This window comes from Nicrophorus vespilloides, unplaced genomic scaffold, assembly GCF_001412225.1.
Source record: "Nicrophorus vespilloides isolate i.1.1-1 unplaced genomic scaffold, Nicve_v1.0, whole genome shotgun sequence".
NCBI lineage: Eukaryota > Metazoa > Arthropoda > Insecta > Coleoptera > Silphidae > Nicrophorus > Nicrophorus vespilloides.
The window spans coordinates 50,459-69,067 of record NW_017096708.1 but is presented as its reverse complement, the minus strand read 5'-3'; the positions used below and the strand labels follow the sequence as shown (position 1 = coordinate 69,067).

Genomic DNA, 18,609 nt, shown 5'->3' with positions numbered 1-18,609 from the left:
AATCTAAATTTGGAACTAATCATTTTTGGACAAAAACAATTGCAATATAAAAAAAAAGTTGCTTAAAATTCATGTGACAGTAAGTAAGCATTCTTAATGTTTAAATTTTACTAAAAAAATTAGAGTTTTTCTCTGATTTTATGACAAGCAGTTGACAATCGAGGACAAAACCAAATTTCAAAACCATTAATTATTTACTGCGCCATCTGTAATCAAAATTTAGAACTAATTATTTTGAAAAAAGAAAAAACTAGTGCAATATTGAAACATTTCCTTAAATTCATCTGACAGTTAAAATAATTTACAAAAAAAAATTATAGAATGTTACAATTTTATTAAAAAAAAATCAATCTGTTGATGACACCTTTTTGACAGTTCAATGACAAATGAAATTCCTATCCATCAATTGTCAAATAGTTTAAAGTACGCCATCTGTAATCTAAATTTAGAACTAATCATTTTCGGACAAAAACAATTGCAATATACAAAAAAGTTGCTTAAAATTCATGTGACAGTTACTAACCATTCTTGATATTTAAATTTTACTAAAAAAAAATAGTTTTTGTCTGATTTGATGACAAACAGTTGACACTCGAGAACAAAAACAAATTTTAATTGCGCCATCCTAAACATATTGGGACATTTCCTTAAATTCATTTGACAGTTAAAATAATTTACAAAAAAAAATAGAATGTTACAATTTTATTAAAAAAATCATTTATCTCTGTTGATGACACCTTTTTGACAGTTCAATGACAAATGCAATTCCTATCCATCAATTGTCAAATAGTTTAAAGTGCGCCATCTGTAAACTAAATTTGGAACTAATTATTTTGTTTTCTATAAAAACAAATGCTGATCTGACAGTTGCTTTTGATCTAAGGAAGCGACAGTCGTGTTCTACATTAATTTGATGACAAGTTTTAGTTACAAATTTAATGGACATTTAGATGTGGTGCGATGGTTTACGATGTTGGGTAGAAACCAATGGGTCCTGATGATGGTCTTGGTTGGTGCGGTGCGGTTTTCGGTCGGGAACGTTGGAGCGTTGAGGTGAATTATGGATGGGCCTAGGGCCATGGAGAATGCAGTTGTACCAGCCGACATTAACATTGAACCTTGACCCAATCGGCAGGGTCAACGCTGCTGCTGTGTGCTAGCTAACTAGCTGTGTGTGTGTGTGTGTGTTTGCGTCGAGTGCGCGCGCGACGCCCTTTTGCACGCTACCCAGCAGCACCGTCGTCGCGACGCCGCCGCCGCCGACGCCGCCGCCTCCGAATACGACGACTGGCCAGTTTCGCTACAACTGTTGCTCCCTGAAAATATCAGCTGAAACGCGACACCGCGGACCGAAACCGTCACGCGACAACTTTCCAAAAACAACAACAAAATCAACAACAACAACAACAAAAAAACAAAATAAAGTACGTGTAATATAGTGAAAAATACAATGGACTTGTTGTAGTGTGGAAACAAAACAAACAAAAAAAAACAAAACGCAACTTTTGTTTTCTTTTGTTAATAGCAGTTTGTTTGCAGTAAGTATCTTCTTTTAATCGCTATACATTTGTTATTTCTTTCATTTTTTTTTCCAATGAATTTTTAAGTGTGCGTAGATTTGTGCGATATTTCTGGTCTATACTCGCGGCAGGGGTTGTCGAGTGTGTAAGTAAACGTAATCGTAGAGATGCGGGGGGCGGAACGCGCGTTCCGCATTCATGGCACACTGAATTATTCAATTTTCTACCTTCACCTGAACAGAAACTAATTTCATACACGATACAAGAAACAAACAAAAAAAAACAAAGAAACAAAAAACAAAAACAGCTTCCACGAAACGATAATGGGACAATTAAGTCTCGCAACCTTCATGAAATTTTAATTCCACACCATTTGTTTAGACCGTTTCTTTTTTTTACTCCCAAATACATTTGAAATATGCGTATATTCACTATAATCTTAGTTATTACATGATTATTCAATTTCAGTTTTTTTTTCCCTAAAACTCTTATAAATTTTTATATATTAACAAAATAAATGATATAAAAAATGGAAAATTAGAAATTTATATTATTCATGTAAATTTATGGCTAATTTTTGCTTATAATTTAAGAAAAATCTAATAAACTAATATTATTTATTTTAGTTATAAATTGAAGATATTTGAGACTTTTTTTTACTAAATATTGTCCAATTTTTGATTAATACTAATAAAACGTTAATAACATTTCAATTATAACCTAATTTTGATGCAATTCATAAAATTAATTGACTAAATTACTAAAATTTTTGATTGACTTCGAACGAAATCGGAAACTATTGCGCGTACAAATCGTAATTTTCGTATTAAAACAAATCAATATTAATTATAATCAAATTTATTGTAATTTTCACAAAACAAAGGTGAAATGTACAATAAAATTAATAAATGAAAATGAAAATTTAATGGATGAGAAAATCACGTTAATTATAATTATGATGTTGAAATTTTTGTTGTCTTTTTTTCGATGTTATTGATGAAATGTTTAATTAAAATATGTTCTGTATCAAAGGGAGGATTTGAAATTCGGTTTAATTCGTTGCGTTTTATCGATTTATCCCCAATCAAATTAAATTTCGTAATTTACTTTGAACGCAAATTAATTTTATATATACATAGTAAAATTGTTAATAATAAATTAATTGCAATCATTCAAGTAACTTTTATAATATGTGAAATTATATAAAAACAAATGATTGATTATGCAACAGCGCCTTCTTGTGTTTAGTGTAAGGAACAGGAATGAAAGTAAAGTGTTCATTTATTAGCGTTTCCTTGAGGAAGAGAGAGAATCCGTACTTTCGTGGAAAACCGAAACTTTCTTAAATCGTTGCGCAAGGGAAGACCTCGGAAAAGGACATTTCCACAACCACGAACAGATGTGAATGCAATCACGGTGAAAGCATTTATTTTCTTTAGTATTATTATTATGCAGACTACATTACTAATTTAAAAAGGAAATGTGTGTTATTCAAAAAAAAATGAAAGAAAATTTATTGATTTTTTTTTGGTGGATGCGCCAGTTATTAAATATATAAATTTAAAATTTATTAAGAAAAAGTGTAATTTTAAGCTAATATATAATGAAATAAATTAACAAAAATATCGTTGAAATTATCAAATAATTGACTTTAGTCAAAATTTTTACAGTTAATTAATAATAATTCTATGTTAGTTTTTGGCCTGAACAAACAATTACTTTATACCTATAATAACGTTGTTTTCAAGTGCTTTGCAAGTTTGTTATTCTGAAAGCGATTTTGTGATAATTGGAAGAGGTTTAAATGGATCGTGTATAATTTGGAATTGGCGGCAGCAGGTAATCACATGGATGGTCGAGTGGAAATGAAAAGGTTGTATGGAAGAGTCTTCAATTAATTTAGTGGATAATCGATTTTTAGACCCTTTTCCTTCCTTATTTAGCAAACTATTTTTTTTTCACTTAACTTAATTAAACGCACTGCAATCATACATAATTATTTAAGTATACTAATTAAGAAGTCAATTATAACAGATATAATATAATTTTCAAAGAAATTAAGATTTTTCAATAAGTTTTAAAATTTGCTCACATTCTAGTGTAAATACATATTTTTGGAAGAATATGAAATTTTATTTCATATTTCATTTCAATTTTATATGAAAATATTGATTTTGATGAATACATCATTAATTATGTATATATTGAACAAGAAATGCTCCACGTTGTGTGCCAAAGTTGAAAAGTTTTCTAAAGGAATTTTAGGGTCTAATTTAATATCAATTTATAATTCGTGTAATAAATTGTAGTTCGTGTAGTGTTTATTATAAAGTAGTTCATAGTGAAAAAACTCCCCACGTTAGGCGCCAAATTTAATTATTGATAGTAAATAATAAATAATAACATAATTTTTCAATAATTTTGTAGTAAAGTTTTCAATTTCAGTATTTCATGAAATAAATTTTCGTATAAACGCCCCACGTTGGGCACCAAATGTCAAAGTTTGGTTTATTATCATTTTTTGTCCAATTGAGTGTCTAATAATGGAAAAATACAGTTTTTTTAAATTATAAAAAATTCTAAATATAATTTTTTTTTTAAAAATACATTATTCGTTATATTTATGTGATAATTAATGGTAAACAATAATAAACCATTAAGTTTTTCTTTAAATTTTCAATTCAATTTTGTTAAAGAAAAAGCCCCACGTAGGGCTCCAAATTTAAAAACATTTCTACAATATTATTTTGTTATATATAGATAGTAAAAAATAAAAAATAACATAGTTTTTCATTAATTTTGTAGTAAAGTTTTTAATTTCAGTATTTCATGAAACAAACTTTCATATAAACGCCCCCCACGTTGGGCACTAAATATGTAAGTTTTGTCTATTATCATTTTTTTGTCCAATTGAATGATTAATAATGAAGTATAATGGAATAATACTGTTTTTTGCATTAAAATGTACAAAATAATTACTATAGTGAAAAAATGCCCCACGTTGGGCGCCAAATATAAAAATTCTTTAAAAAAGATCATTATTTGTTATATTTATGTGATAATTAATGGTAGACAATAGTAAAGTTTTTCTTAAGATTTTCAATTCAATTTTGTTAAAGCAAAAGCCCCACGTTGGGCGCCAAATTTTCTCTTCTCACACAAAAACCCATCGTTTTTTGGATCTAATCAATTGATTTTCGATACTTAATGTTTAATTATTTCTTCAATGCGATTAAATTTTAATGGGTTGTTCGAATCTTGGGCAGATCGTTCGTGGCGCAACAATCTGAAGCTCCATCGATTTCCTAAACTAAATAATAGTTTTAACACAATATCCAGTATCGAAGTTCGGTAGCAATTTCGAGCGCGCAATCTCCACGTAATCCCACCAAAAACAATTACGTTGAGCTAATAATAATGACGTTAATAATAAAAAAATACAAATTACTTTGACTTTAATTTGATTTTATTTTTTGTGTGTGTTTTCAGGTGCGTTACGACCAAATGGGATTTTAAGTGGAAGCAGAGAATTTGCAGAACACAGGGACGGCCGAAGGGGAATGCGCACAAAAAATGCAGGTCCGTAATAGAAAAAAACAAATGAAGGAAAAACGAAACAAAAGTTGAGCTTTGTCGTGAGCGATTGCGATCAAAGATTAACTCGATCAAACAGTAACAAAAAGATGGAAAACAATGTGTGGGGTGGTATAAAAAGCTTCTGTTGTTATGAGGCGCACGAAGGCTTAATTATTTAACGAATTCGCCTTCGGCTCAATTTATCCTTGCACTAAACATAGATCGCTGGAGGTAATAAAATACTCGTGAGGCCTTTACCTGTTCCTCCTCTGTTTTTATTATTTTCGTCGGCGGCGACCGTGAACCACCCTCACCTTGAACCAATTTTTTCTGATATATATAAAGTTTGAATAACTGAAGATTTCCGGATGCAACACGTTTCTTGTTTCTGTCTTGGATTCTTGTGGTATTATTGCATTATTGAATATGATTCGAGGATTTTTCCAAATGAAAAGAGTTAAGAAAGCTCATGTCCCCAGACGCATCCTCGGCTTTCAACGCCGTCTATTACTTACGATACTTTATAGGGTGGAGTATGTTACGTGGAAAACTTTCCTCTAGGAAGTATGAAATTACAGTCGGGGATAAATCATAAGCAACATTTATTAGGATATAAGAAAAACGAAAACTAGAGTCGCATTTTAGAATTTATTCAATTTGTCGACCAACGTGGGGCACCATTTTTTCTTTAATCTCATTCACAAATTAATTACACAATTAATTTACCAAATAAAATAAGTAATTAAATTAGAAAACATAGTATATTTTATGAAAATTCGCATTACTACGAAAAAATATCTTAATTTTACTAATTAATTAACACTTTCGTTATAAGATAAGTCAGTAAAGTGGGAATTAAAAGCGCAGAAATTGAATGTAATTAAGATGCCCCACGTTGTTGGTGACCAACGTGGGGCACCTTAATTTCACTATTTGCATTATTTTCAAAACAATTTCTATTTGATTAATTGCTAATAAAAAATGTAATCAAATGTAACAAATTAATACAAAGTACTAAAACGTTTCTGAAGGAGAACAAACAAATTCCCCAAATAAATTGACTTATTAACGTAATGAATGTTTTCACTTCTCCTCGACTTAGTTTTGGACTGAATTTCCTCCAAATTACATCATAACTCAAACTCCATTAACTTACGTTTCACTTTAAGGCAACATTCGTCGCCTTCAAGATGAAGAAGAAAAAAAAAACATTTTTCTCTTAAGAGTTGAACTTTTACATTTTTTTTTTCACTTCGTCGATGATAATACTGTTTTTTTTTTGTTGATATTCTTGCGAGGATGTTGATGGAGTCCTTGAATTTCTGCCAGTTGATGTGCGTATAAAAGGAATATTAATTATGAATGCCTTTATAGAAATTATCCGAGCTGGAGCCGAAAGATACGCGAAGCTTTTGTGAGAGATTTTATGGTTAATACATCGAGATAGAAAAAAAACCTGGAATGAAACGCAACTTTTTCGTCGTAAAAGTGAAAACGTTTTTTACTGTATCGATTGATTTTAAATGAGACATTAAAAAATCGAAGTTATTACTTTTGAATCAACAGATTTAGCAATGATTTTCATGAAAAAAATACTAATTCATTGATTCTAAACAATAAACATTATTTATAGACAAAGTTTAGAATCGAGAGATAATTTCCTACGTCAAATGTCTTCTAAAATCTGGCGCCAAACGTGGGGCGACAAATACTTTATCCTTTATTTTTCAGAAAATTTTCATTTTTTGTTCACGATTATCGAAACGTGAAAATCAGGATTCTAGGAATTCTCGCGAAAAAAAAAACGTCGGATTGAATAAGGGAAGGCCGTGAAACAAAAGCCTTTTCATTCACTTCGCAGCTTAGCAACGGATTTCTTAGCTTCTATATTTTCGTGTTCCACTTATATTCACTCTCATTCTCCTTTTATTTTTTTTTGCCTTCACTTATTTTCTCTTCCTTTTACACGTTTTTTTTTTTGTTTGTTTCTTTCTCTCAAGTCCGGTTTCCGATGTCCCACTGAATACGTTTTTCCCACCTCGAGTGGGAAATTGCGATTGCATTTTACCTAGGAAATTGGAATACGTTCCGATTTCTGCAAAAAAAAAAAAAATCATTCATTGATTTTTCTTTTTTTATTAGCAACTCGAAAATGAAGTGAACAGTAGATAAACCGGACTTAATTACAAGTTTCGTTGTTTTTTCTGTTTTTTAATTAAACCTTGGATTTTGCGGCGCGAATATCAATCGTTGCGGGAGTGATATTGATAGAGTTAGTTTGAGAAACTGGAGTTTCGGGAATTCCCCGAGCCGAGGACGGGCATTAATTGCCAAAGCCCAGGATGAATCGATGCAATGTAAATTATACCTCCTTCCTTCCTTTCCTTCCTTACTTCACGAACTCGCTACGATCCTAAGGGAGGTTTCATTCTTTTGTTACTTTCTCCTTCAGACTGAGGAAAGGCCAACTCGGATCGATGGAAACGCAATTAGTGTGAGTATATCGGACCGCGCTCGGTTAAGGTATGTACACTTCGTGTAAAGGTCCGCCAATTTGATGTATCATTAGGTCCGATGAATAAAATCTTTATAGTTAAAAACCAGCAGGTTTTTTTATACAGAATTCTGACCTTTCCTAATGAGCAGAACCGAATAACTTCAGTTTAACTCTTTCTTCCGTTGGCCGCTTTCCAATAGCAGTTTTTTACGATTATTACCATCCCCGTGCGATATACCAAAGGTGTAAATATAAATAAAAATGAAGTCTTTAATTGCGCACCACGTGTTTCCGCTCGTAACGTGGCTGCAAATGCTTTTTCCTAGGAAAAACCGTCTAAATTTAAACCGAACGGAAAAGTCAAGGTGGCAACCTTATGCATCATGCATGCTAAGTATCTATTAACTGATTTATCACAACCAAAAAAAAAAACATATTCAGAATAAGAAATTTTAAACAATTTTTACTCTTTAATCGTTCTTTATTACATCAGAAAAGTAAAATTTATTAATATTTACTTATACCTAGTTGACTCTGCTAAATAATTGCAATAAACTATGAGTATTAAGAAAGTTAGATGTTTTTTTTTTAAATTAAGAAATTTATTAGTAAAAATCAAGGAAATAACTGATTTTGAGTAGTTTCTGTGCAGAATTTGAACTGGAATACTTGTATTAAGAAACTTTGATCGTGCCCCACGTTGGTCACCTTTTTTGAAATATTGTAATAACTCTAATAATTTCCCTACATTTCACTGATTTAATTTCTTTTCAATAATCATCGATAAGACGTGTTTTATTTGGTTTATAGATCAAAGCGAAATGTAAACTAAGTTTCTGTGTAAATCGATGGGTTTCGTGTGTTTTGGGTGGGTGATCTATATAAAGAAAAAAACGGAGCGTTTTTATATTTGAGTTGGGTGTTTCATTTAACATTTGCTCGCCATAATTGCTTTTTTCCACGGAGCGATGTTTGTGTATGAACGTTGAGAGTGTCAAGGTGAATGGATGGATGAGGTGTCCGCTCGCCTTTTCATGTGACGTTCCAAGGGAAAACGGAAGTCTCGAAGTGTAACGAAAAAAGAAAGCAAAAACTGTTTGAAGACGAGGAAAAAGAAAATGAAAGTCTTATTTGTATGTTTCAGTTGGATCGACGACGATTTTCCTAATAGAAATCGATCGAAAACTTGTCCAACTGTCGAAGGACTCTTATCTATGTAGGGTGCATATGGAAATTCAATTCAGTCGTCGCTGCAGCCGTAACCCTTCTGCACAATTTAATTCGTACAAATCGATTAATTGCAATACGTCTGCATTATTCACAGTCTAATTAGCCATGCAGTCATGAACTTGGTTTACTCAATATGGAAATTTCAATGCTAAAAACGTACATATTCAAAGTGAACATTTCAAAATGTATTGTTTCATTTGGAAAAATTGGGGCACCTTTCATTATTACAAATTATTGAACGTTTTTATTGAATTTTGATGATTTTTTTATTAATTTTGATGAATTTTAATGAATTTTGATGAATTTTGATGAACTTTGATGTTTTTTTTGTTAATTTTGATGAAATTTGGTGAACTTTGATGAATTTTGATGAATTTTGAAGAATTTTGAAGAATTTTGATGAATTTTGATGAACTTTGATTTTGATGAATTTTGATGAATTTTTTATTAATTTTGATGAATTTTGAAAAAAAAATAACATCAATGTGAGGCAACGATGCCCCCAAGAATGTATTTTTAGATATCAACTGAACTCTTCGACTATTTCTTGAGCACCCGCAAAAACGTAAAGATAATATTTGGTGTTCTTTCATTGATTCCGATTTATTTACTTTAAAGAAACCTTCGTTTCACCGCGTTATTGCTTTTCTTTCTATTAAACCGTTTCGCTCTGAACTTCTGTCATCATTCCTATACTCCTTTACAAATGTTTAAGAGCAAAAGTTAATTGGATTCTCGAAGTCAAATGATCCAATTACGTAACCGCAGCACTGTGTTTTTTTGTTGTTGTTGTTGTTGGTGGATAAAATGTCTTTAATCCGAAGAAACGAATTTAGTCTTTTCTTGTTCGGAATGAAAGATTAGATGGAATTTGGGAGCGTCGGAAATCGCGTGGAAAACATTGTATTTTAATTACGTGTTTCAGTTGAGCCAAGGATTAGCGAGACGAATTCATCGTCAACGTCGTCTATTTGAGAACGATGTTTGCTGCAAACGAGGAAGAGTTTGGATGCAGTTTGCTGAATGAGACAAAAGGAGAAGTTCCATTGCGGAAGCGAATTTGCATGGATCTGCGATTATTATCCCTCCGAAACGAGTAAAGGCGAACGCAAATGCATGCATTTCGTATACAGTTTAGTTTTTTTTTTGTAAATGCTCTTTATTTCCTTCGAATCGTTGCGTTTCGCATCTGCATATCAAAAGGAAATTAAAGAAAAATTATACTGAAACTTCCTTTTGAAGGTTTCTAATTGGGAAATTCTGTGATATTAGCAAAGCTTGTATTAACTCAAAGTAATTTTCAATTATAAACTGGAATTTCCTAATATAAATCCAAAAATATCACAAACAAATGTTCTTTCGTATAAAGTTATATATATAAATAGGATTAAAGAAAATTAAATTTTTCAAAGTAAACTTTTTATTGCAAACATTTCAAGTAATTTAATTAAACTTAAATTTGTTTGTTCAAAGCAGAGACTTTGCTTATACAAATATAATAGAAAAGTAATATATTTTGTTAGAAAATGATTTGCAAAATTCACATTCTGATTTAATCGTAAAATAGTTAAAAACTTATTGAGTTATTTTGAAAAATCAATTCTAAAAATTTCGATATTTTCTTTAATAATTACTATTAAGTAATGATTATTATACCAAAATAAGCGCAATTAAAGTCTCTTTCTAATTGAATAAAAAAATTTCCGTATTTCTAGTTAATTTGTAAAATTGAAATAAATAAAAAAGATTTTCTTGTTATATAAATACGAGAAGGTTGCGTTTTTTTTGATAAGTGTGCGTATAATATTATTATTTCAATTATTTGTGGTTATTTCGTCTCAGAAACATAAAAAGATTCGAATATCGCGCATCTCGGATTGCCAAGAAAAAACAAGAGCAATCAAAATTATGTCATTAGCAACCAAGAAACGTTCTTAGCAACCATAATAGCGTTATTAGCAACGGATAATCTAAATTTTCTCTAAAAACTATATGAATTATGAATTTAATTTTCTATTTATTTATTTGAATACATTGAAAAACTAATTACTACTCATATAGAATTGAAAAGTAATTAAAATTTGTGTCAATAAATTACAAAAAAAACAATTCTTAAAACTTTTAGAACTTTAGAAAAATCAATTATAAAAATTGTTATATTTTGCTTAATAATTGCTATTAAGTAATGATTATTATACCAAAATAAGCGCAATTAAAGTCTCTTTCTAATTGAATAAAAAATTTCCGTATTTCTAGTTAATTTGTAAAATTGAAATAAATAAAAAAGGTTTTCTTGTTATATAAATACGAGAAGTTTCCGTTTTTTTTTTCGATAATTGTGCGTATAATATTATAATTTCAATTTTTTTGTTGTTGTTTCGTCTCAAAAACATAAATAGATTCGAATATCGCGCATCTCGGATTGCCATGAAAAAACAAGAGCAATCAACATTGTGTCATTAGCAACCAAGAAACGTTTATAGCAACCATAATAGCGTTATTAGCAACGGATAATCTAAATTTTCTCTGAAAACTATATGAATTATGAATTTAATTTTCTATTTATTTATTTGAATACATTGAAAAACTAATATAGAATTGAAAAGTAATGAAAATTTGTGTCAATAAATTACAAAAAAAAAATTCTTAAAACTTTAGAAAAATCAATTCTAAAAATTGTGATATTTTCTTAAATAATTGCTATTAAGTAATGATTATTATACCAAAATAAGCGCAATTAAAGTCTTTTTTCTAATTGAATACATTTCTTTTTTCATATTTCTAGTTAATTTGTAAAATTGAAATAAATAAAAAATAAATACGAGAAGTATAAATAGATTCGAATATCGCGCATCTCGGATAGCCAAGAAAAAAACAAGAGCAATCAAAATAGTGTCATTAGTAACCAAGAAACGTTCTTAGCAACCATAAGAGCGTTATTAGCAACGAATAATATAAATTATCTCTAAAAACTATATGAATTATCAATTTAATTTCTACTTTTTTAATTAATTTTCTATTTATTTATTTGAATACATTGAAAAACTAATAACTACTTATGTTCTTAAAACTTTTAGAACTTTAGAAAAATCAATTATAAAAATTGTTATATTTTGTTTAATAATTGCTATTAAGTAATGATTATTATACCAAAATAAGCGCAATTAAAGTCTCTTTCTAATTGAATACATTTCTTTTCCATATTTCTAGTTAATTTGTAAAATTGAAGAAGGTTACGAGGAGGTTGCGTTTTTTTTTTGATAAGTGTGCGTATAATATTATTATTTAAATTTTTTGTGGTTGTTTCGTCTCAAAAACATAAATAGATTTGAATATCGCGCATCTCGGATTGCCAAGAAAACAAGAGACGTTCAAACAACTACAAAACAAATAATACAGAGTATACGTGAAAATGCAAATAAATGTAAGCCAAAAATATATGCGTTTATTTCAGGAGAAGGAAAGAGAGAATCTCCGTTCTCGTGTAAATAATCGCGATATTTGAGAAGTGAAGGAAATCAAACCGGATGGGCATCGTCTCCATTTCCGGAAGGAAACGAAGAGTGCCATTTCCGAATCGGAGTGCTCTGATGTACCAAAAAAAAAAGAAAAACAAACAAAAATCTTTCCATTTCTCTCCACTTTTTTATTTCCCTCTGCATATAAATAAATATGATACGCGTCTTCCTCGAAACGAAACATTCACACACATTTGTAATAATTCCATCTTATCCCACGATACGTTCGCACAGCCCAATTCCGAACATCAAAAGGAGAATAATCGTTTTCGTCGGATGCACACTGCAAAGACATGTGCACTGCAGACTACTTATTTTCTCACATCTCTCTTCCACTCGTTCGGTTTTATACATATGTCTGTATTCATCTTTCGCACAACAACGAAATGCAACAGAAAGCAACAAGGATTTTTATGTATATACGTTCGCGGATTTCTACCGCAAAAGCATCTGCTCGTTTTCACATGTTTCTTATACATACAAAAAAAAATCTCTTAAAGAGAACTGAATTTATCAGTGTCTTACAACTTAGAAATATATGACAGTACATTAAGATCAAAACTAATTTATAATTATAAGTAAATTTATCAAAAATTCTTTAAAATGTATAAAATAATTGATGTAATCTGAACTTGTGCATATTCTACTTATACTAAATTGAAGGAGAGAATCCTTTTTTTTTCTGTAAAAGTTTGTGCGCTTTGCACGAAAACCACTGAACCGATTTTGGCTTAAGTCCAAGTAAATTAAAGCTAAATATATATGTAGAGAGAATGAGCGTATTATTATTATTATAACATACATATAAATTGCACACTTGACAGATCGCCGCGTTTCTTAAATGATTAATTTACGTTGCTCTATGAGCTGACGTAAATTAAATTGAAGAAAAAACAAACAAACAAACATACAAAAAATCAGTCGTCAAGTTATGATAGTTTTATGTAAGAAATTAACTTAACTATTATATTTATGGTTGATTGAAATGAAGATTAGTTTTTAATTACTTAAGTAAAAATAATTAATAATTAATATAATCAGTGTAATTTTTAGGAACAAATACATTTTTGCTTATTTGTAATGTAAAATAATTAAAAATAATTCAATAAAAGTTTAAATTTAGCGTCCTTAATCATCAAGTAGAGACAGCATGGAGTCATAAACAAGGACGAAACGTCCATAGCAACCAAATAGCGTCATTAGCAACGAAGAAGCGTCCATGGCAATCAAAATAGTGTCATTAGCAACCAATAAACGTTCTTTGCAACCGTAATAGCGTTATTAGCAACGGATAATCTAAATTTTCTCTGAAAACTATATGAATTATGAATTTAATGGAATATAATTTCTATTTTTTTTTTAAATTAATTTTCTATTTATTTATTTGAAATGAAGACTCTTTTTTAATGACTTAAGTAAAAATATTAAAATAAAGTTTTTTTTTGTAATTTGTTAATGGTTATATAATTAATATAATCAGTGTAGTTTTTAGGAACAAATACATTTTTACTTATTTGTAATGTAAAATAATTAAAGATAATTCAATAAAAGTTTAAATTAAGCGTCTTTAGCCATAAAGTAGAGTCAATATCAACAGCATGGAGTCATTAACAATGACGAAGCGTCCATGGCAATCAAAATAATGTCATTAGCAACCAAGAAACGTTCTTAGCAACAAATAATATAAATTTTCTCTAAAAACTATATGAATTATGAATTTAATGGAATATAATTTCTATTTTTTTTTTAATTAATTTTGTATTTATTTATTTGAATACATTGAAAAACTAATTACTACTCATGTAGAATAGAAAAATAATGAAAATTTGTGTCAATAAATTACAAAAAAAAACTATTCTTAAAACTTTAAGAGACTTAAAACTCTTTCGAGTTTTCTCTAAGTATTTACATAATCCCTTTACCATTTCTAAAACAAACGACAACAATAATCATAATTGTTTGTTTTGTTTCCATATCCTACGTAAATGAGTTTTCGTCCTTTAACCGCAAGCCCAAACGTACATGTCGAGCGCGTCTGCAAAACTTAAACGCGCAAACAGGATTTAATCATAAACGCGAAATTAACATTTACTGGAATGACGTGAAATGTAGAAAATTTCGCATTATCTTCAGATTTCAGTCGTAGTTTTGCAAAAGCTGGAAAAGTAGAAAGAGAGAAAATGAAAAGAAAAAATGTGTACTTTATTGTACTCAAAGGGAAAATTTAATTTAATTCACAATTAGTTGGAACGCGTAAAACGCAATTTGTTTTATTCTCTTTTTTTTGTATATTTTTTTTTGTGAGTAAGTTGAAAGCACTTTGTTTTTATATAAGTGGCTTTTATAAAGGAGTGAATTAGAGAGTTGAGGATAATATTTATTCGCTTTTAGACATCGAATGAAGACTAAATACATTTTTTTTATATATGTTCTTTTATTCTGTACTTAATCTTATAAAAATTGTTATTATTTAAACATATATATTGACTACAATTTGGGTAAAAAAACAGTAAAATTTTTATTAATTAATCATTAGAGATAAATTAGCATTAGCAATAAATAAATGTCCTTAGCAACAACATGGCGTCTTTAGCAACAAATAAGCGTCCATAGCAACCGTATGGCGTCATTAGCAATAACTAAATGTCCTTAGCAACAACATGGCGTCCTTAGCAACAATTAAGCGTCCATAGCAACCGTATGGATTCATTAGCAACGACAAAGAGCAACCGATTGTCGTCATTAGACGATTTTTTGTGACAAATATAATTGATTATTATAATTAATCAATCAATTGTTTAAGTGACTTTCTGCGGCGATGTTTTATGCTCGATTACGCAATAAAGTTTAATCGAATGAATGACGGATGGCATGTCACCAGAAATTACGTGCGCTGTGAAAAAAAAATTTGGCGAACAAAAAAAAAAGTGAGCACGAAATTCGCTTCAATAAAAGTCCGAAACTCTCGCACCGCGCGTTTCCGTTCTATTTTTGAACAACCCGCAACACTACTATAATTCTGTGTTTGTTTTTGTGCCACTTTCCACGTTCTCTCCCTGTTTTGTCTCTCTCCATGTTTATTTGTTTTCATCCCTTATAATGTTACATATAAATATGGATGCAGATAATCTCAAAAAAAAAAAAAAAAAAAACGGGGCACTAATCCACCGCCCCAAAGAGACAATAACATAGAAAAAAAAATCTATATTAGATTCGTTTACATTTCCTCTGCCAAAAATCCGTCAAAACAAGCAAGTTTTATTTTACGATCGGAGCTGTGCGTGGCTGAGTGAGTATTTGTGTTTTCCATAAAGAGAAGAGCTTTTTTTGTTTCCCTTCATCTTTGTGGAAGATGGAGAAACGTGCAGCTCAGAATTAAGTCTGTTGAAACGAACTTGGTTTGTGTTTTTTCATCCAGGTTTGAATTTCATTCAATTCCGTGCGACCGAATTAACAAGGCGAAATGAACATATTTCTGACACGTGTATTACAAAGTTTGCCAATTACCTGCGACTGTGACTCGATTAACATCAATGTACAGAATTTATTTAAAACTTGATATAATTACTTTTTCTGTAGTTAGTTTTTTTAAAAAATGTATCTAAAAAAAATTGCGTAATAGTATAATTAACAAAATGAAACAAAAATGAACGTAAACTTCATTTTATTTGAATTGAAACGTACTAAATTAGTAACGTTTCTTTTATGACAACATTTATATCTTAATAAATTTTTGTTTTGTTTTCATAGTAAAATTAAGAAAATTTTGTTTAAAGTATTAATTATAAAATTTGATACTTCTTTTTATACGAATATCGAATGTAAACTGACATAACCTCAATAAACTAAAAATGGCGGCAATCCAAAATAGTAACGATTCTTTTATGACACTTTTTTCTTTCTTAATATTTTCTTAATAAAATAGATAAATTTACGTCAACAATCAGAATCTGAACATGAAATTTATCTAAATATTGATACTATTCGAAATTCCTTAACGATTGCATAACGGAAAGTGCAAATTGTTCTTTTGTGTGTGAGTAAGCGTTGATAAAACAATCGACCCACGCGTTTCTGTGCGATAAATCTCACCTACTTACGTATTTCGGAACGTTCGATTTTTTTTCTGTTTCTATTCGGTCATGTCGTGGATAAATGGATCGGAAGAGTGAAAATGATCGATGGAGCTTCGAACTTTCTATACGTCCTAGGTAAATATACAGATCCGAATGCGAGCGCTCCCGATTATTTGGATCCAAAACAAACGAACTCCGTAATTCATTTTACGACCTTCGAGTCGTTAAAACAAAACAAGAAACTGAACGAAAGACGGAAAGAATAACAAGTTAAGTGTAGAGTTTACGATTTTGGTCTTTCAGTTTTTCGGCACCGTTTAAGCAAATATTTAAGTTCTTAAATGAAATTTAATTTATAGAACGTATAGTTTTTGTAAGTTCATTCACGAAATTCATTTCTATTTTCTTATAATTATATTAACAACCGATAGATGGCGTTTTTTTTTAATTATCAATATTTATCATAAAATTGAAATTGTTTCAGTAAACTACTAATAGATGGCGCTTTTTAATTTAAAGAAAGTTAAGCAATATGAGACAAAAAACTGAAAATTAAATTTTATTAAATGAAATATTTCGTATGCAATTTTTTTTGTATTAACATCAAGGAAGTCTTGTTACGATGTGAGTGAATCGTGATGAACGAACTGAAATAAATATGAGTTACTTCCACGAATCTATCAATCAATAATCGCGTCTGGCTTCTATATTGAGAGGGAATGCCTTGAAATTGACGTTCTTTTATTATGTAATTTTTTTTTGTTATTATTTTCCCTTGCCAACTTTGCGAAGATAAATTATGAGAAAAAATGGGAGCGAAAACCTATTGGAGGGAATGTTAAAAAGGTGTTGATTTACAGGATTATCGCAGGACAATGGTTCAGCAAAGATGAAGAGAAAAAAAATAAGGGTTTAGACGAGATGAGATGTTTGACCGGAGGATAAATGTCTCAACGAGACATGATTAGACCATTCATCATTCCTCAATGGCCAATCTGGATGTAATTAGACGTTTTTCTTCTTCACATTATTGAGACATAAATAAAAACCTTAATTTTGTCCACAAATAAAACAAATTTTTTCTCTTGTTTTTCAACAATCTATTTAAGATAGACAAGAAAACCTAAAGCTAAAATTAAAAAGTCTATATTAAACAATGATTAAATTAAAATTGACATAACCTCAATTGGAAGAAAATGACGAAACAACAAAATCGTAACGTTTCTTTTATGACAATTTGATACTTCTTTTTATACGAATATCGAATGAAAATTGACATAACCTCAATGAATTAAAAATGGCGGCAATTCAAAATAGTAACGATTCTTTTGTGACACCGATTTCTTTCTTAATATTTTCTTAATAAAATAGATACATTTACGTCAACAATCAGAAGCTGAAGTAGAATCTGAACGGGAAATTTATCTAAATATTGATACTAAACCTAAAATTAGAAAGTCTATATTAAACAATGATTAAATTAAAATTGACATAACCTCAACTGAAAGAAAATGACGGAACAACAAAATGGTAACGTTTCTTTTATGACAATTTCCAATAATTTATCATTATTTTCAACAAATTTAGTTATTTTTTTACTAATCAATATAAAACATAGTTAATTAACTAATACGTTTAACATTTCAATACATATTTCCAAATAATTGTAGCGAATTAAAACGAGAAACGAGAATCGCGTGCGCGAAACTTTCATCGAACCGACAGCAAAATTTAGTTTAATTACATTTGGACGTAGCAATTAAACGCACAATTTTAACTTCAATTAAATTACCTGCAATTATTTTACGCTCTCAATTTTATGGAGTTACAAAAAATTAATTAAAGTTTTTTCAAATTTACAAAAATATTTTTTTTTCAATTTTTTAATATTTAATTTTCTTAACAAAATTGGATCATACAAGCATCAAGTTTAAAACTAAATAAAATTAGATAATTCACTTTACATAATGATCGAATTAGAATTGACATAACCTCAACGGCAAAGAAATGACAGCTCAACGTAATCGTAACGTTTCTTTTATGACATTGTACAGTAATTTTTCAATATCTTTACCAAATTTAGTTATTTTTTTGTAAGTATAGTAGATAATTTAGCTATACTAAAAACTGTACTTTTTGATGCAAATTGACACAGATTCTTCGACTTTCGACTCACATTTCACTGTCAATTA

At 29.6% G+C, this 18,609-nt stretch overlaps 1 protein-coding gene across 2 annotated transcripts in view; it reads left to right on the top strand.

Annotated features, from left to right (window-relative positions):
- The first annotated feature begins 1,259 nt into the window (after positions 1-1,259).
- LOC108557955 overlaps positions 1,260-18,609 on the top strand; it is a 46,620-nt gene continuing 29,270 nt past the window's right edge. For both annotated transcript variants that reach the window (XM_017914706.1, XM_017914705.1), the window contains exons 1-2: positions 1,260-1,538; positions 5,010-5,099. In XM_017914706.1, the coding sequence (XP_017770195.1) occupies positions 5,094-5,099 (6 nt within the window). In that variant the 5' untranslated portion in view covers positions 1,260-1,538; positions 5,010-5,093. The remainder of the gene's footprint in view (positions 1,539-5,009; positions 5,100-18,609) is intronic.